The 20,898-nt window shown below is 40.7% G+C and overlaps 1 protein-coding gene and 1 long non-coding RNA gene across 5 annotated transcripts in view; one reads left to right on the forward strand and one right to left on the reverse strand.

Annotated features, from left to right (window-relative positions):
* The window catches only part of gli3 (GLI family zinc finger 3), a 132,488-nt gene that overhangs the window by 35,944 nt on the left and 75,646 nt on the right, over positions 1–20,898 (reverse strand). For all 4 annotated transcript variants that reach the window (XM_038300629.1, XM_038300627.1, XM_038300628.1 and 1 more), the window contains one exon: positions 20,598–20,703. In XM_038300629.1, coding sequence (XP_038156557.1) covers positions 20,598–20,703 — 106 coding nt within the window. The remainder of the gene's footprint in view (positions 1–20,597; positions 20,704–20,898) is intronic.
* LOC119793412 lies at positions 8,393–9,120 on the forward strand. The gene is made up of 2 exons (XR_005282091.1): positions 8,393–8,639; positions 8,739–9,120. It is a non-coding gene; the product is annotated as an uncharacterized LOC119793412 (long non-coding RNA).

The raw sequence follows: 20,898 nt of genomic DNA on the forward strand, positions 1-20,898 counted from the left end.
AGAAAGCTAGGCCACAATTCTCCATAGCTGGGATGGCTTAGAGCTGAAACTAAAAACAGAAAAGCATGGACCCAAAATCTGTCTGCAAGTCTCAAAAAAAAAAAAAAAAATAGTAATGTCAGGGTTTTTCTCTGTTCTTAGTTTGTATTGTGGTTTTTTTTTTTTTAAGGAAAAATAAAAGTACAGATGAGAAAAATCGGGGAAACCTTTTAAGAGCCAAGTTTAGGAAAAACTAATTTGTCTCCCTCCTTATAATTGGTTAGGAGGGCCTGGAATCACAGTAATGATGGCCTTCACCACAAAGGCCTTCCCCTGAGGATCTACAGAAATCCACATATCAGCCAGACATTAACAGGGTAAAAGATTAGACTGAATTAGCCCCTCTGCTTCTCTGTGTCCCTCTGTGGACCGCTCCACTGCGACAAAAGGATCCTGGAGAAGGAGCTGGAGGAGGGGAGGCAGAGGAGAAGTGAGGGTTTAAGAGGGGAGAGGAGCAGGAGATGGAAAAGAGGGAGAGATCTGGCCTCGGTTTGTCTGTGAGTGACCTTGAGTGAGGCCAAGGGGAGCGGAACAGCCTAATTACAACCTCCGCCCTGTCCCCTGATCCCCACCAACCCATTTGTCCCTCCACTCCACGGCCCCTCCTAATAAAAGAGCTCAGTCCAGGGTCAATAATGAGCGACCAAGGGGTAGAAAAAGCACACAAACAGAGACACACATGCAGGGCACATGTGAGCACAAAACTACAAAACGTCCTCCAGGAGATGTTCAGTAATTAGCTGGAAAAGGCTGGAATGGGACAATTATAAAGCTTTCACTTTGCTCAGGTGTGCGACATCATGTCTCGTGATGCTGATGCAATCTACGATGGGAAATCAGCAAAGCCCTTGTTGTGGCGCCCTCTGGTTCGTACCAAAACTTTTCAACTCCACTGCTCATAGATTATAATTTTTTCCACATTCCAGTTCACGTTCTTTTGCACGGCACCTGTCGAAAAGCAGATGAGTAATTTCTTATTTCCGCCGTCCCTCCACCGTGCCACAGTGAGGGCATCATCGAATAAAAACAAAATGACTATGTGCATGAAAGAGATGTGTTTACGATAGGCAAGCCGCCAGCCCGCACGCCACCATTTACATGGCTCATTTACAGAGAACACCACACAGCTGCAGCTTACGTTCACTTTGTTGTCACATAGGTGAGGGAGCATCTCACACGTACACAGTAAAACTCTCTTAAGCATGTGCAGATCAGAGGAAACACGAAAAACCAGCTTTGTCACCAACTGCAGGGGTGGAACTGAATAACAAACATGCAAACTCATCTCAATAAACTGGGAAATTTCTGCAATGTTAACTTAAAATGATTCACAGCTAAGAAAAAAAATTAAAATTCAATTTCTCAACAACTGAAATTTAGAAATATTTTCAAGACTGTAAAGAAGATGTAGTCCTAACAAAATATAAGTTGTAAATAATGTTTTCATTTCCAGAATGTTGTACCTAAGTGTAATAATGGAAAGTTGAGTGGAAGGATAACATATACACAAGTAAGTTAGACAATGGAAACCCTTTATGTTATTGTGAAGTAAAATCAATCCAATAGTTTTGGGGAAACTGTTAACCTGATCTGGACAACACTGTAGCTGTAGTATGAGACAGAAGACATTAATTAGGCTTAAGGGCCGGTTATACTCCCGCAGCAGTGTGTCGCAGGTATGACGGAGACATTTAAGATTTTTGCTCAATATTGAAGCGTGGTCTGCGCTATGTTTGTTTCACGCCACAACGCAAAAGGGGAAAATCACGAACTACCTGTGGGTCTAAATACGGCCGAGACGTAGAGGAAGTGGGGGCAAGTCTGTCCAACAACATGAGGGTGAAAAAGAGCGGGGTGGAAAAAGGGCACCAGCGTTCTTCTACCTCTTCTAGCTGATCCATCTTCACGAGTCGTTTTCCACAATGGCGGTCATACAAACAAAACAAGTCGGTAAGGTACCAAACAGGAGACGCATAGAGTAGAGCAGATGTAGATTTTGACCAATCAGAGGCCTCCTTTCTGCGTCCACCTACAATTTGGAAGAGGTGCAGCAGAATGTCTGCGGAGGGGGCGGGGACATCTCTGCGTTCACTGCGACACCTATGCAGACAACCTGGTTTCTGAGTATAAATCAGCCTTTAGTCAACACACACAAATCTACATGTTTACTTCATATATATTGTGCAGCACATGAACTGAAGTTTTAATGAGCTAATGTTTGTATTTGTTGAAATAAAATCAACCACATTTCTTCCACTTTACTTTTCACTGCATTATTCTTAGACACCAAATGAACAGCTTTTTCAGCAATGATATTTGCAGGACAACTGTCACTGTTTGCTAATTCTGTCATGCTAATTCTAGGTTTATAGATTTATTTAATATTCGGATTTTCTGTAGACTTATAGTTTTTTTTTTTATTATAATCATAATTGTTAATGTTTACCAGAAATAAACACTTTCGATAAATCAGCCTGTTAATGGATCAAATTACAGGGATGTATTTGTAATTTACACTTTTTTACATCAAATTCTATACAAAAAAGTTATTGAGGAGAAGTCATTCAGAATGCTACAAGGTGGAAAGTCCAAGGATTTGATAGGAGGATAAACAGTCATCTGGAGCATGAACAGAAGTCAGGGGGAGTGCATGTGAAGATATGAACTATGTCTTTGGGAGGAAAGGGTGGATGAAGAAGACTTATAGCGGCACAGGAGCTGGACAAGGAGGGGAGAACAAAGATGTCTCAGGGGGTATGGAGCCAGGTGTGAGGGGATTTCAGGAGGACAGCTAGGAGATGGATAGTTCGGAGGAGTGTGGGGAAGAAAATGCAAGACGGCAGCCTGATGCTGAGTTTTCAGCTCCTCTGCTGAGCCGCGATCATCTTAGCATCTGCCAGCGTGCATTAATCAACGTGACAAATGGAAAGGAATCTGACAAAGAGCTCTGTGTGTGCGCAGGAATGCTATCCCTGTGCGTGTGTCTCATGGAAGTAGCGTTTTAGATACACCTGATTTGAGATTTACATCAAAGTTGCACCGCAGGGTTTTCAGGCTCCTTCTTCCCAGAGAGAAAACTCTACTTCACATGTCCCTTCTTCCTCTCATTCTGCTGGTTTACAATTCCTATTAACCTGCATAGAACACATCCGGCAAACATGGCACAAGGAGAGCCGGAGCTTTTCACATCTGGAAGCCATTTCCCTTCACGTGGCCTCGATTATACCAGCCTGCGCCTCTTTTGAGGCCGTACATGTTTACACTGGGCGGCCTGTGGCTTTTAAACTGTCATCTAATTTCACCAGATGAAAATACACTTTGCAAGTGTACACGTGCACCCAAAAGATCTGGAGGTTTTATGGAGCACTGCGGGTTCGCAGTCGACCTTGACTCTTAGTTTGGAGCAAGGTTGGATCAACACTAATAATTTCTGGGGAGAGAAAACTGCAAAAACAAAGCAGTTGTTGGGAAGGCTGGTGTGTTCGCTCAAGGAAAGAAGGTATCATTGTGGTGCTGCAGTTGGACCTGATGGTTTGGACACAGCTGTTGGCTAAAATAAGAATCGCCCAGTAAATGGAAAAGCATAAAATACGATGGAAACAGTTTAGACGGAGAGTACCGTATTTGGGAGTCATACTTCTGTGAGTTAACTGCTGCAGAGCTGGACTGCTCAAAGGAAAACGTAAAAGTCTTACATTTTTATTTCAGTTTTCAGCAGCAACTCATAAGATCTAAAAGTAATACTGCTGCTACATAACTCAGGATTAAATGGGACATCTTTAAAAAAGACATTCAGATTTGAAAAATGATCAAGACAGATTTCTCTTTTTACCAGACTTTGCAGGACTACATCTGAGCCCTGTAACTATTTATATTTCAGCAAAAAATGCTAAACTTTTACACCAAAATGAGATCATATCTAGCACCGAGAGTCTCCCCAGAGGTTTTAAAAAAGTATTTGGAACATGTGCATGCTTACACCTGTGGCCACAAGGGGCTGAGTGATGTGGGAACTGCTGTTTTCTCCTGTCAGGTCCCTCTCCTGACTAAGGCTAACAGAACTGCACATCCACTCCCCCCTCTAGCCTCACCTCAGTCTCACCACCTCACAGATACCCACACCCCCGCATTCACTCTCCATCTCCCAACCCACCCAGCCAAACAGAACAGCGGCACAATGCTGCCGTGACCGCTCTGAAAGCCTAACCCAAAGAGGGGGGGAGAGAAGGGCTCCTGACAGCGGAAACAGAAGCACTTTAAAAGTCAAAACTCTTTCTCTGAGATCAAAGGGCCATAGGAACAGAGCCAGCTGAGACCCAAGGAGAGAGGAAAGGGAGCTGAGACAAGGGGAGAAAGAAGAAAGACAAGATAGAAAGTGAGAGACGAGAACGGATAGACTGAGTGCTTGATGATTTAGTGGGAGAGTCTTCATTAAGTTCACCTTTTAACAGACATTTCAAGTACTTTGGTCTGCTTAAGGAGTTATGAAATATTCTAGCAAAGGGTGTTTCATAACAAATATTGATGACCTTTCAAAAGCCTCTCACAAAGGGCTGCCTATAGGTTCTGACAGTTCACCCACTTAACTTGATGCTCTACTGCTTGGAAGTCAAACTCCAATCTTTGTGGCTTAATGTCCTGCAACATCTAGATGTGTCTCTTTTTGCGCATAGCTGAATAAAATGCAGGTTTTCAGCCCTCAAGAATCGGAGTTTGACTTTCCTGCTCTACAGTTTTCATGCATATCAAATATGTTCAAGGTCAGATCAATACAGTATGCATGGCAATCATGTTAGCAATGAGCAATTAGAGCTGACATATATATTTTATTCAAACAGAGCCACCTTACCTTTGACTTAATTAAATAAAGAACTTGAGAGTTGACCTGTACACCACAAGTTATATTATTTGAAATAATGCAGCTCTCTAACAGCCTGCATGACTTCCGGCAAAATATCATAGTTCTGTCAATAGATAATATGGAAAAGAAATTAATATAACAACCACATATTATTGCATTTCACTAATTTAGGAATATGGACTCTGATACTGCAATGACTTAGAAGAACATAAACAGATGCTGCCTTTAGAGTCTTTTTTCCCTTTTAACAAAAGAGACACATTTAGAATTGCAAGAATAAATACTTAAAACATTCTTTGTTTTCAGATTTTCTAAGTATATTACTGTTGGCCAGTATGGGAAGCAAATCCGACTATCCTAGTAGTGAAGGATTTGCCGACAACCCAGATGATCGCCGGCCACTTTATAAATTAAATAAGAACAGTTTTTGAACTGAATGTGGGTTTTTGTAGGTGCACTTACTGAAAACAGAAAGGATATGTAATCTTTGAGCATTTTTTGAGTGACATTTCATGCATGTTTAGTATTTAAAGAACCAGATGTGAGCTGCGGGTCAAATCAGCCTGCGGTTCTCCACAATTATTTGCTTTATTTTCATACGTTACGACTATGCCCTATTACTGCTGGAGCAGCTGAATTCAGAAAACACTTAAATAAAACTTACCTGATAACATGAAGTAGGCAGGAAAAAAAATCTATTTCAGCAGATGAGAAACAATGTCTGACATGTACGATTCTGGAATGAATCGGAACATAGTTGTTATCCACAAATGGAGAAAACATGGAGCAGCGGTGAACCTTCATTGACTCTGATGACTTATCCAGGAAGTCACAAAATAAACCAAAATATCTAAAGCACTACTTACTTGCCTCAGTTGGGATCGTCGCAAATTATTTAACAACATGAAAGATTCTGGGCAAAAATGGAATCGATGGGAGAGATTCAAGGCCAAAATAAGTGCTTTCCAAAAGGAACACAAGCAACAGTTTTTAAAAATAGGCAAATATGTTTTCCACCACCTCTAGTGGTCTGCGAGTGCATTGCAACGGGCACATTAATATATTTCATTTCTTAGGTAGTGAAATAAAATAATGAAAAATGAAACAAGCATTATCGACCAAAAAGTATGTATTTCCTATATGTTTGAGTTCACCTCCAGATGTGACATACAAAACCAGGCAGAGGGACCCTTTATAGCACTGTAATCTAATTAAAACTCAAGGTAAAGCATTTTTAGAGCTTTTATTGGTATGATGAGAAAAATACACAGCCTAATATCCAGAAGTTGTTTTCCTTCTTGCTCTGCAGGGCAGGTTTTGGGCCTGGCATGGTTTTGGTAAGGTTGCCAGGCATTGAGAGGAACTATGCTAACTCCCCCGACAGAGCTGCAACATCTCTGTGTGACCCATTGACATCAAAGGCCTGGGTGGGTCCAGCTTCCTATTCATGATCACATCGAGTAGGATTCCCTCTCTGCTGGATAACTCTGGAGGCGTGCCAGGCATTCCCATACTGTGCAGAGTCAGATCACCAGCACACACAGCTATGGTTCGGGTGTTACACTATTATCTCACCAGCAGCAGGAGGAGCGGGTGCACACATGCGATCTTGTGTACACCCGGAAAAAGCACTGCAAAGCCCCGTGGGCACGTATCACTTCCACACCGCCGGAGTTAAAACGCATTTATCAACAGGATTCAGAGACTGTGACGAGTTTTAAGTCACAACAAACGGGTCCAGGTGTCAGAGCTTCTGTTTCTGTGCACAAACGTCAGTGAGCAAGGGGTCAGACACACACACACATTAGCTTCCAGCTTTTAATTAAGAAAATAAGTCTAGAGGATTATTATTTATCTCACCATATCTTTGCAGTTATTCTAAATGGAAGCAGTTGATGCCTTTTCATTCCCACATTCTGTTTTGAAAACCCGTTTTTTTCCACACTGCAATTAAATGTAATTTTCAGCCATTGAGATAAGAATGTCTACCGAAACGAATCAGCCAAGAACGCAGCAAAGAAAAAAAAAGAAAACATGAAAGTGAAATTGCACAAAATGAGCGCGCCTTTTTTCCTGTAATTTCAAGGGGGCTGGAGTCAGAGAACAAACACTGGGCGAAAAACAAAACAAACAAAAGAAAGATTTGTTTGTTCTTGCTTTTAGTTTTCTCCCTAAGCTTGATTTCTGACTCTTTACAAAGGAGCCGACTGCATTAAACTTATATTTTACTTTAATCTACTTTTATCATAAACAAAACTATACTTTTTGTTATTTTAATGCAAAAAGGGAAATTTATATATTAAAAAGTGTATCTAAAAATGTAAATATCAAATGGGTACAATGGAACTGAACCTTTAATAAATATTCTATAGAAAAATAAGGTGAAGACACTGTTTTAGTTTTTGACACATTTGATGAGGATGTCATTGCTTTAAAAGGCATGCAGTACAGAAAGTCCTGTATCCAAGCACCCAATTTGGAAAGTTTATCGGAAAGATTAGTTAAATTTTACATCTAAATAACATCATAGAGTATAGAGGAAGACCAAACCTTTGAGCAACCCATACTTTGCTGAAATTCTTTATTGCCATATTGGTTTTAATTACTTCCAGGAGTGAAGGGTACTGCTGTCCCTGACCTAAAGGCGAAACTCTATAGAATAAACCCATGCTAAAGCAGATAAAGTATTGAATGTATATTTGGTACAATAGACAGACATATTTTCTATTAGGATATAATTGTATTCCTTGGTATTTTTTAAACCACACCATTTCCTTCCACCTATTCTGTTAAGAATGCAATTACACCCCTTTGAGAAGGTGTGTTAATTTGATCTTTTTGTGTTTTTACCCTCCTTGATTGAGGTGTTTAGGTCAGCAGTACTTCTCATGATTGCCTCGACCATAACATAAAATGTTTTTTAATAAAAATCCCTTTTAGGGAGGTGTTATTTAATATTAAAGCTATCTGTCAAACTGAGTTTTTGTGTTTTCATCAGCTGGAAGCCAAATCAATATCAGAAGAGATAAAAAGTAAAAACGGATTACTTTGTGTGTAATGAATTTATATGATGTAAAAATTTCACTTTTGGATTGAGTTTATGGAATAAATGGTACTCTACTGCGTTCAGAGGCACCTGTATGTGCTTGATTGCTTTTATTTCTTTCCAAGCAACAAAGTAAGCGCAGGTGGAATTAGCTCTCAGGCTGCACTCTGAGTTCCTCTGGCATGCCTCAGGCTAAAGAGAAAACTAGAGGGGACTCCTGTGTGTTAGAGTGTTAAACTTCTGAAAGTAGGGAGGAAGCACATCTATCTTTCTTTTTCTTCTCCAGCATTGTCTCGATGGCCCCGGTGCCTGCACACAAACATCCAACCCATGCCTGCAGCCAAACAGGGCTCAGGTTCCACACCTTCACAGCCTTCACAGCCCGTCAAGTCGGGTAATGAGCGCACATGTCCGTGCGCGGGGTGGCAACCTACGGGTGAGTGAGGATGAGTGTGGCCCGGGGGCCGAGAGAGGAGCCGCTCGATTCCCCCCCTCCATACCCCTTCCTACTCGTCACACTGGGTTGCAGGAATGAGCAGCCGCACGGACGAACCTGAGCAAATCCTAAACAATGCGAGACAGCAGAGACACACAGCTGGAGATAGTTAATCCTTCAGACTGAGATCTGAGGTACAACAAGAGGAAGGGGGGAAAAAAAGGAAAGCGGGTCGGCTGAGACAACAGGAGCATCAGGTACAAGACAGAAATATGTGTTGCCTCCTCTGCACTAAGAAAATCTTCTATTTGGAGCCAAATCCATCACGCTCTCCTAACAAATACTTCTTCTTGCAGAGGAGGGGATGGAGAGGAAAGCTGGACGGAAGAAAGGCAAGCGCTGGTGGGAAAGTGAACAGACACAGCCTACTTTATTCTGCCCGTTTCATCCATCTTGTTGGGCTAATAAAACGTCAAGTGGAGTTCCTTGATATTTAATCATGAAAGGGTGCCTGAATGCGTGGTGGTGTAGCGCTCCAGCTTGATGAAGCTTTGGGAGGCTTAAACACAGAAATGGAGAAATTTTTGGACTGACCCCAAAATGAGAGTGTTTCAAAAAGCAGCTGCTTTACAGGGTTACTGCATATGTTTCTGGTAAAATGTCCATAGCTGTTCTGATTCAAGCTTCCAACGTTTCCAAGTGTGTTCTTGTCCCCTAATAAAATACAATTAAATAAAACTACATACATTTACTGTGAATTTATGATGGATGGATGGATGGATGGATGGATGGATGGATGGATGGATGGATGGATGGATGGATGGATGGATGGATGGATGGATGGATGGATGGATGGATGGATAGATAAAGAAGGATGGATGGATGGATAAAGAATGATGGATGGATGGATGGATGGATGGATGGATGGATGGATGGATGGATGGATGGATGGATGGATGGATGGATGGATGGATGGATAAAGAATGATGGATGGATGGATGGATGGATGGATGGATGGATAAAGGATGATGGATGCATGGATGGATGGATGGATGGATAAAGAATGATGGATGGATGGATGGATGGATAAAGAATGATGGATGGATGGATAAAGAATGATGGATGGATGGATGGATGGATAGATAAAGAAGGATGGATGGATGAAGAATGATGGATGGATGGATGGATGGATGGATGGATAAAGAATGATGGATGGATGGATGGATAAAGAAGGATGGATGGATGGATAAAGAATGATGGATGGATGGATGGATGGATGGATGGATGGATGGATGGATAAAGAATGATGGATGGATGGATGAATGGATGGATGGATGGATGGATAAAGGATGATGGATGCATGGATGGATGGATGGATGGATAAAGAATGATGGATGGATGGATAAAGAAGGATGGATGGATGGATGATGGATGGATGGATGGATGGATGGATGGATGGATGGATGGATGGATAAAGAATGATGGATGGATGGATGGATGGATGGATGGATAAAGAATGATGGATGGATGGATGGATGGATGGATGGATGGATGGATAAAGAATGATGGATGGATGGATGGATGGATGGATGGATGGATGGATGGATGGATGGATGGATGGATGATAAAGAATGATGGATGGATGGATGGATAAAGAATGAGGGATGGATGGATGGATGGATGGATCGATAAAGAATGATGGATGGATGGATGGATGGATGGATGGATGGATGGATGGATGGATGGAGGGATATAGGATGATGGATGGCACCCAAAAAGTCACATTTTCCATATTTCCAATTTAGAAGATATAAAAAAAAGTTTCCTACTTTTAGACCCTTTCAGGCCTCCATAGGAACTTGATACGTGTGTGAAAATACAGACACAGCTTATGACAGAGGAAAAGTGTCTCTGGTAGGAACCTTCCCAGAGTGATTCCATGGACTACATTAAACTTTCCTGCCTAATTTAGTAAAGATTACTTTCAAAGAAAGGTCAAAGACACGATGGACATGCAGCTGGAGCCTTACTGTATTCCCATGCAGCTGTGTCCAAAGACTCTGCTTATTTGAAGAGCTCCCCCTGGACGGTTACAATGTAAAACACTTCACCCTCTCAGAGACTAGCATGGTATCATGGGAGATGAACAAAGTGAGGGGACTTCTTTATGGCTCCTGCTTCAAACAGCATCAGAAGATGAAACTGTTTTCGATCACGCCATCAGACCTAATGGATGCCACATGTGATGAGTGACATAACAAAAAGAACTTCTTTATGTGATAGGTTTTAATGTTAAAGGGGAAAGAAGTCATTTCTTCCCACATTGGCCTACCCTGAGTCACACCAAAAAGCCCCCAATAACGAACATGCTGTAATATTTCACACTATGTTCATTTAGGCTCCCCTTCAATCATTCGCTAGAGAGTCAAAGCAAAGGAGAGATGTTGGAAAGGAAGGGTAGAGTGGAAGGAAAATAAGGAGAGTTGGAGTGGATTTATGACCCTGTTCCTGAGGTCTCGTTACTTGCTATAACTGGCCCCCAGAGTGGGATCGCGGGGTCCGGAGCCCAGAGAACAGAGTAATGGAAATTCCACTTTTCTACAGTTGCAGCATGATGTCTGCAAGATGCAGGTTACAAAAAATTAAATAAAACTCCCAAAACTTAAATAGATTATTAATCTTTAGGGAAATCTAATTCCTAATTCATCCTATTATAAAGATATAAAGCTAACCTTACTAACTGTCATTAATGTCTCTTGTGTGGTGAGACTTTAATGTTGCAAGCTTTTACAGCAGCCCATCCTCTTCCTGACAGGTTTCCATCAGAGGACCTGTGTCTTTGCTTCAGTTGAAGTTCATGAATTAGCTGAGAAACATTAAATCAATTCTTTTTTCAGCTAAATATATTTCATTTTTGCAACATTCATTTTTTAACATTTGATAGATTTTACATTTATTTAGGTATCCAAACAAAAAAGGAAAAGAATATTATTTTGTGCTTTTTTACTTGTTTTTAACCCAGCCAGGTAATTTGGTTTTGATGCAAATCATTAATTTAAATTCTAGAATAAAAGCTTTTTTTCCCCCTTTTCATATGGTCAAATATTTAAGAGAAAAACAACTGCATAAAAACTGAATAAAACGTGACAAACTGTAAGAATGAAAGTAATAAAAAATATAAAAGACTACAGAGTCTAATAGTAGTATACATTTTAATTCATCAATATTTGCTATATAACTGTAAAATTTTAGAGAGATTTGAAGTTGTAGAAGGTTGTAGCATTTTTTCATGAACTAACTTTTTAAGATTTGTGCTTTTATTTATCTAAAATATAATTCAAGCTGTTTTTTTAAATATTTTTTTGTTTTACAAAAAGGCAAATAAGATGATTAAGATGAAAACCACAAAAGCTGGTCAAACAAAATGTGCAGTCAATTTAAAGTTTTAATTGAGAAAAAAAAAAACGAGAAGTGCAATGATTTTAAGCTTTTAAAAAATATAATTATTTTACAAATATAGAGAGATGTTGCAGCATTTATTTACTGACCTTTTCACATTGGAAGTTTAGTTAGTGAACCAGATTCCAATTCATATTATATTATTTTACATTTTAATGCAACAGCGGAAGCAGGTTTGCTATTGGAAAATAAAATGAAAAGGGGCATCTAAATCTTGCCAAATGCTGACAAGCTGATAAACAACAGAAAGTTTAATACAAATGTAAATTTATTTAGATGTTTAAGTGAGAAATAAAAGATGCAGAACCGCAAAGAAAATTAAAAGATGAAACAGAAGATTAAATTATTTCAGACGCGTCTGTTTTTATATTTGTGTTTAAAGTGTGTGCGTGCGCGCACAGCGTCTCTCTCTCACACACACAGTCGCACACACATTAGCGCAGCGCTGTTGGCACCTGCCTGTTATCTCTCCCCTTCAGACCTGGTTTTTCCATTGTGCTGCTTGGGAGAGCTACAAATTGAGATCTCAAACATGAAGAGGGGGCAAATGACTCGTGTATAGAAAATCAAATCCACTAATGTGTAACGTGCAAATTTGCAGGCCTCGTATTAGAGATTAATGTGTTCCCCTTTTATCAAAAAATGTACCTTTTTCAAAGCTGTTTTTCATGGACTTTCATTTTAAATTCAAAGAAGCAATGGAAAAAAAGAAATAAATATTTATATAAAAAAATAATCAGTCCAAATACTTTTGATTCAAATGCATTTTGGAGATTTAAAACCATTCTAAAGGGATTAAAGGGAGGCACAAAAAATGCTTTATAACTAAGGGGGGATACTAACGCCCAGGAATGGGTAATCCTAGCAGGTTTTAGTGGAGTTTTAGAACATGTCTTAACGGATCTCCAAAGCTAATGACTCAACCCTAAAACCTTTACAGGCCTTGTCAGATTTCTGCTGTGCCGAACTCTCTTTCTCAACCTGCTGGATCCATCATTCAAAAATACTCAGGTGCCTTAAAATATCATGATCCTGGACAAAAAAAAAAAAAAAAAAAGGCTAGACTTCCCATTTAGGCTTCTGAACCCAGTGTATCACAAAAAAATAGATATACAGTAACTTCAATCTGCCCACATTTCTTCTTAGCCATTTATCTCCTTTCTCTCTAAATCCTGAAATTGCCTCAGAAAAAAAATAATAAAAGAAATCGGTGCACAACTTTTTTTTTTTTTTTTCCCTTCCTTGCTCCTGAGAAAATTGAAGAGGCTTTATGTCAAATACGGCTAAAGTCAGCCTCTCCATATCAAACAACGCAGCGCGAAAATTACTGTGGCAGTGATAAGGCTGCCAGATAGAAAGAGAGGAAGGGAGAAAGAAGAAAAGGGAGGAGGGGGGGGCACTGAAAGGAAGTGACTCTACTCAATTATGCTGCAAAATTGGTATGACTGAATATTTTTCATTCAGGTGACCGATGGTATCAGTGAAACTGCAATGCAGATAAATAAAAAGAAGCCTTCTGTCAAGAATAAACACCATTAATCATGAAGCTGGCGACTGTGTGACCGCCTGTCCCCCTGACTTACTCCAAAGAGAGAGTATTAAAGAAAGGGAGGAAGGAGGGGATCGCGCTACAGAGGGGTGACCCGTGAAGTCACACCGACTAGGTTCTGAGGATTTAAGAAAGGAAGATGAAAAAGCATCCTCTTCTCTCTCTGGCCCATGCGTATTTTCCTGTGACAGGAGCCGTATCTGGACAGAGATTATCAGATGTGATTAGGGAATAATCCATGATTCATGCTGTAATTTATGGCTTCACTTCGCATCCCGATCTGGGACAGAAATTATTCACATACGAAATTACTGGAAAACAGGCTGAAGATTTAGAGAAATGAAATCTAAAATTACAAACAGTCACCTTGAACATGCAAGCACGAGCAGCCAGGAATGAAACCGCATCGCTCCTCCAGTGCAACAAAAGCTTGTTTTCTCTTATTGTTTCCCAGCTTGGGTGCAAGCCTCCGCGTGTTTTTTGTGTGAGAGTGTCGCAATGCTCGGCCTCGTCCCATCTGGAAGGAGGTGCTGAGATAAGACCGCGGTCTTTATGCTAAGCAACACGCCGCTCCTTTATGCTGCAGATTGGGCTCCGTGACAACAGTTTATGTAAATACTGAGGAGGGCAGTAAGAAGGGGATGCATGTAAGATGGAACTTCTCTGGGATGATGAGCAAAAATAAAGCTGAATTTAAAGGTTAAAGAGGTGATTCAGTGCTTTACTACCATGCTGTTCTTCCTCAGTTAAAGCAGTAGCATCTACAATTTCTTAGAATGAATCAAAAGTCTTATTTAAGACATAACCTATAGTAAAAAAACTCAGAAGTGGCATAGTTGTTGGTACAATTGCTGGTAGTACAACCATTTTTTTTTTTTCCCCCAGTGTTCATGATGATGGTGCTTAGATATAAAGTATTAAATGTCTTGGATCCTAGATGACAGAGTGGGAACAATAAACAATAAACTGCCAGATTGTGTCCAAGTTTGCATCCATCCAGTGGAGCATTTGGAAGATAATCAATATCGGTAAGGACTAAAATGCCCCTATTCTGAACTCTGATAATGCCTGCAGATCATGCATGGTCTGAGACTTGGATCACTGAAGTAAGACCTGAAGTCCAGAAGCACAGACTGCAGACATCCGTGCACACATTTAAAAAGTAAGCATGGATCGACTGACCAAAACGGTTGTTCGGTCACTGCTAATGCTGAATACGACTAAAGAAGAAAGATGTAAATCAAATTAAGGTCAATCTAAAGTTATGATGTCTTAGGTTGAATCCAGCAAAGGATGGTACCGTTAGATACCATTAGGGAAAGCAGACAGCATCCAATGACACCCAAAGCAGAGCAGTAGTTTCCAGGAAAATATCAAATATATATATAGACCTGGTGACCCCACAGTGCTAACTACTCTTTGCTGCTGTTTTCCATCCTTTCCATCCTGTTCAATTTGCATGGCGAGAGGAATACTGTGACTATCGTCCAGCATAGTGGCTCGAGGAAACGGGACCTCAGGAAAACAGAAAGTCAATGATTGTAAATTGGAAAGTCTAAACAGTCTCAACATGTAAAGTATAAAAAAAGTTGACATTAATCTTCAAGGGATTGTTGGGTCCCCATCAGTGTACTAAAAAGTATTAACGATATGTATCGGTATGTAATAACCGCAAATGAAAGTTTGGATGTTTCACAGATTTTCAGTGTGAGATTTAGCTTTTAAAATGTAAGATGCTAATGTGCTGTGAAACTGAGCATCACAGGAAAGAGCACAAACTGCCTTAAACTCCTTCCTTGTTAATTGTTTTTAAGCTGAATCTGCAACGTAATTTGCAGGAGTAGGTTAGGCGATATCAGATTGCATTCCAGTCAGACGGAGGTGGCAGCTGAACAAACATTGTCCTGAATGGAATAACCATACTAAATGGGAAAACAATGACACACTTCTACTGAGAAGTGTCTAAAATGCAGTCCATAGAGTTGTGTTGGAAGTTTTAGGGACTCAAAAAGTTCCCCGTGTTTGAATTGGCACAAACAAACCAGTAAAAAGTTAAGGAACTTATAAATTACAACAGCAGATTATTTGTAGTTTCTTTAAAATTCAGATTATTTAACACTTTCAAAATGTCCCAAATCAACAGGGCTTGCCTTAATTATTTTCATAGATTTGCATACGGTGAGTGATGCAAAAGGCTGCAAGTCAATCGCCCATCCTGTTGGTGCACTGTGGTTTTACAACATGAAGTCCCCGGGACTTCAAATGAAACTCCACAGTCAATAATTTACTTGTAATGAATTCCTCTGCTTGTTGTACAACGTCTCTTTGTGACACGTGAACGGCATGGCGGGGGAGTTTTGTGGGGTTTAAAGCTGGAATGAAACTACCATTAAGACCAGGTTCACAACAAAAGTGGGGAAGTGGGGTCCAGAGCTTCCTGTGGAGCACCCAATCTGGTCCTACCCACAGTGTGCATCTGTTTAAGCAGGTGGCATCTAGAAAATAATCTAGATTTTACAGACTAAGATTCCTAAAGTCCTCCGTCATTCATAATAAAATCTGTCCTGTATTATACCAAGTTTTACTATGTGCAGATATGTGTACAGTTTGTAGGGTTTATGTATACATTTTTAAAAAGTAGAGGAAGGAAACAAAGGAGCACCAAATAAATAAGAAGGAAGGTCAAAAGATGAAAAAAATTTGAATAAAATTAAATGAACGAGGGCAAAAAAAAAATATGATACAACATATGAAAAGGAGAACAAAAAACATTTAATAAATGTGGAAATAAAAAAGGAAAGTTTTAAGGAAAGAAAGGATTTCAAGGAAAGAAAGGAAAATATGTGAGGAAGGAAACAGAGAATGAAAGAAGGAGGATCATGAGGAATATAGGAAGAAAAACGGACAGAAGGGAAGAACAAACTGGAAATTCAAGAGGAAAAGACCAAAGAAAGGACAAGTCAGAGTGAGGAAGGATGGACAGACAAAAAGAAGATATGACATGAGGTCAAAAGAAATAAAGGGCAAAGGGAAAAAGGAAGAACACAAAGAAAGACAAAAAGGCAAACACAAAAGAGAGAAGAAGGTGAAAAAAAAGGAGAGGGGATGAGGTGAGCTGGAAAGACACACGGGAGTATATGAAGGAATGATATGACAAAGAAGGAAGGGATACAAAGAAGTAAAGAAAAAGATAGAAGTGATACAAAGAGAAAAGAGATATGGATATTGTCTGCAAAAGAAATAATTTGATGCTCCTTTTTTCCCCCACAACTTCCAAGACCTGGAAAACCATGAATTCCTATAACAGACTTTTTTCCAGACTGAACAGGAATTCTGCTTTAGATGAACTGATTAAATTGTGCCTCCAGATCAATTAGGAGAGAAACAGGAACCAGATTCAAGGTGGAAAAAAAGACTTCATCCCGTGGACCATGAGACTTTAGCTAAATTAAAATGAGGAAGAAACCCAGAAGAACTTAAAACAAGTTTAACGTTTCTTGCTACACTCAGGTGTTTTTTTTGTTCATGAAAGCATGTAAGTTTGTAAGAAAAGCAAAAGGAGGGACCCCCACCACCTCACCTGACCCTGAGGCTGTAATATTGGCACACTAGTACCTTCCCCACAGGAATTCATAAACTAAACGATTAGCCTCTGTCTGTAATTGCGTTCTCCCTTTCTTAATAGAGGAGGTGAGGTAAAGAGAGGGGAAAAAACAAAGGACAGTTAATTTCTGATTTCCTCTGCTCATTTGAAGGCAAATTAAGTGTCAAACAGCTAATACAGAGCATATTTCATTTTATGAGCTTTTAATTTAATTCCACCGCCTCATATCACTGGAGCCCCGTTAGCCGTTCACGGCTAACGCCTGCTCCTAGTCTAAAAACGAGGGGGTCATAAATAAACATGTTTCAATTAGGCCCTTCACCGTAATAGGATGTGATTCTGTTCATTTGCCACGTATGGATGGTGGATGTGTCGTTGCGGCGGAGAGGAAACAAGCTGCTGGGCGTTCACTGTGTTTTTTTGGACGCCCGGTGGTGACTGGCTCACGCGGCACGGCGGGGGAAAGCTGACTGGATTGATGGAAGTGCCGCAGGGCCAACCCAACTGTAATTACAGGCCGTAATGAGAGGTTGCATGGGGAAGTACCGCAATAATAGTCCCTGTGTACTTAGGCATATCTTTGAGAAGGCTAATAACGATTAATTCTGCACACGGTTAGGGAACTTGTCTTAAAACAATTCAATATTTCACCACAAGCCGCCCTCTTGTCCTCCGCTTTGCAGGAGCGACAGCTATACAATGACCGCCTTTCTTATTTGTTTGCATCTGACTGTAAGCAGCGTTTGCTGTTTAGATTGCTTAAGTCCCAGGAGATATTTACTTTTGGCTGCAGCATTTGCACACGTAAAAGTTCAGCAAGCCAAAACTTGGTGGAAACCTGGATGTGCAATTAACTCCAATTTGCCATCAGGTGGTTGCTTTAATACCACATGTGATAAGCACTTCTTCTCACTGAGGAATTCGTTGCTGCTTTTAAATCAGGCGTGCAATATTGCTTCTTCCCAAAGCAACAGCTCAAAACCTACAGGATGCAGTTCCTTACAGAAGTTCTCCTACCCCTTGAAACTTTTCTTTACAAAGAAAAGTATGAAAAAATCTGCAATGCATTTTCTGTCTTTACCCTGATTACCCTTAATTAAGATACAGCACAGCCTCCAGAAGTCACCATTTTAGTAAATGCACTCCACCTGTGTGTAGTTTGACCTCAATCTAATTGTTCTGTGCAGGCCTCATGTGTTGTTAGAGAACATTAGTGAATAAAGAGCGTCATGGAGACCAAAGAACACAGCAGACGGGTCAGGGTGAATGCTATGCATTAGTTTAAAGCGAGTTAGGTTACAAAGGAATAGTTTAAAGTCTTACCATTTTTTGAGAACTAAAAAATCCATTATCACACAATAGAGGGAGTAAAAAAAAAAACAAGCACCTTCAGGTAGCCTGTTTTCTACCTAAAGTAACAGGCCAGGTTACTCTGGAAGAGGTCAACTGCTCATGTTTACAAAGTAATAAAAGTATTATAAATTTTCTTTTTAATGTGAATCTAACATTTTGTTAATGCATCACATCTCTGTTCTACATACACACATTGGTTAGAAGAAAGTGATTGTTTAAAGGAGGCAATGAAATGCTTTATTTAATGTTTGCAACATGGCATCACACCTGTGGAAGAAGATCATCTGGTCAGGTGAGATCAGAATGAAGCTCATTGTTCAAAATGTGTGAGGAGGAAAACAATTTAAATCATCCGGAACTCCCCATCTCTACCATGATACATGTTGTTGGCAGTATCATGCTGTGGTGATGCTTTTTTATCATTTGGGATAAAAGCCTCAGTAAGGCGAATCACCAAATCATGACAGCGACTAGATATTCTATACAGATAAAAGAAAACCTGTGTTAGCAGAATTATGATGTGGGAAGGTTTTTTTTTTTTTTAGTAGCAACATGGAATCTGTAGAAAGAGGCCTTTTATGGAGACTCTTCAGCCAGTCTGACAGAAACTATATTGCAAAAAATATGTAAAAAATGTTTGAGTCACAAGAATTGTAAACTAGAATCTATATATCATTGAATCTTTGGGCTAAATTTAAATGCAGGCAAACCTTTTTCACATTTTTGTTTGTAAAAAAGCAGACTGCCAATACGTAAAACTATCTCAAACACTAAATGGTATATCTATCACAACAAATTACAGTAAGGTCTCCAGTTGGGGTATGAAACCTATTGCAGGTCAGCGAGCTCATAGAGTCTATTTAAATGCGTATGGATACTCAACAGCTACCTTATAATCATGACAAATAGTTTCCTTCAACATCGCATGTCATACTAAACAGCCATGGGCTTAATGGTTTGGATAAAAAGGCCTTAAGTATCGAGGCAGAGCGCGACCGTGTCTCCGGTGACAGCAAGCCAAGCGAGCAGGTAATTCCTGTCCAAACAGAGTGACTGAAGACGCTGCCGCTGCGTAACTTCTCTGCCTTAATTCAATTCCCTGCCTTGATGTTGTCCCTCCGCCCTCTCCTCATTTTTCTCCCTCGTCTCTCCCCCTAACCTGCGCTCCACGTCGCTCCAAAGCACTCCTGACGGATAACAAGTCTGGCTGTTTGTTTGAGCCCGTGTTGGCTGCGCGTGTTCGCCCCATTATCTCCGCATAAGCTAAATGCTAAATTATATTTGCCATTTTGTTTGCGGTGACATGGGGCATCAATCACCTCCCGTTTTTTTTTCCTTTTTTTTCTCAGTTCCTCCCTCTCTTCCTCTGTTGCGGCAGGAGAGGTTGAGAGGTGGGGTAGGCTGAAGGTGGAGGGGTAAAAAAAGGGGGGGTGGGCATAAAAAATTCATTATGCTTAGTGGCACATCAGCAAGGGAGAGATATGACTCCTGGAGGAGAAGAAGGCAGGATGGGGGGAGTAGTTGATAATGATGAAGAATATCAAACATAATGCGGCCCAAGTAGCTGCCCCATCCAATTTGTCCTCGTCGCGCCATGATCGCTTCCTTCGTGTTCGCACCTCGAAAACAAGCGCTGTGAGGACAATGAAGCATCTACTTGTGGTCCCTTCCATGCAGATGCAAAGAATACAAATGATGAGAGTACGGGGAAAAGAGAGGGAGACTGAAAGTCCTTTGAAGTTCTTCTCTGACTGAGTCTCCACCACCAGAAGCACTCCAGGGAAACCAAAGACAATACTAGTTGGAGTCCCACCAACTAGCCACCTTTCCCTTAACGAGGAATGACGCTGTGTTTTTACCTGACTCTACATTTGATGGATTGAGCGCACACTCTTACAGTCAGGAGCCCGTCTGTGTCTGTCAGAGACCGGTTGATGTCAGCAGGGACATCATTGCCTTCTCCTTCTGACAGGGCTTGATCATGAGAACTGGCGCGCTCCCAGGCTCCCCTCGGCCCCGCTCTCATTTTCATGTCTCTGACACATGTTCATTTGCGTGTCTCTGACATGCGGATCATGTTGCGCACGCACAGGGGCCGTGGCCTTTGATCCTGAGAGGCAGAGAGGACGCTCCACCCAGAGGCGGAAGGAAGTTTTAAGGCTTGATTTGTATGGAGCCGATGCAGTTGTGATCAGCGATATTCTAGGCTTTGCTGTGTGTGTGTGCGTGCGTCCAGTTTTAGAGACTTACACATGAAGAGGGGGCACAGGCGATGGCTCGTAGAAGTACCTTCCCTGGGTGTGTCTCTCGTCAATTGGCACCGGAGGATGGAAGGTGGGAAAGAATGGGGGAGCAGCTGTGTTGAAAAGAAGAGATGAAAAACTCTTTTAAAATATGTCTTCATATTTCCATACAAATTCATTCATTCCTCAGCTAATCTGAAAGCCTAGCTGTAATAAGAGGCAGTAATTGACGCCAATCTTTCAGCAGACCCACCCAAAACGAGAGCTCATTAATGCGGCCCTGCTCTGAAACCTTCGCTGAGAGAGTC

The sequence above is a fragment of the Cyprinodon tularosa genome, unplaced genomic scaffold (genome assembly GCF_016077235.1).
Source record: "Cyprinodon tularosa strain WSP-4 unplaced genomic scaffold, ASM1607723v1 ctg451, whole genome shotgun sequence".
NCBI lineage: Eukaryota > Metazoa > Chordata > Actinopteri > Cyprinodontiformes > Cyprinodontidae > Cyprinodon > Cyprinodon tularosa.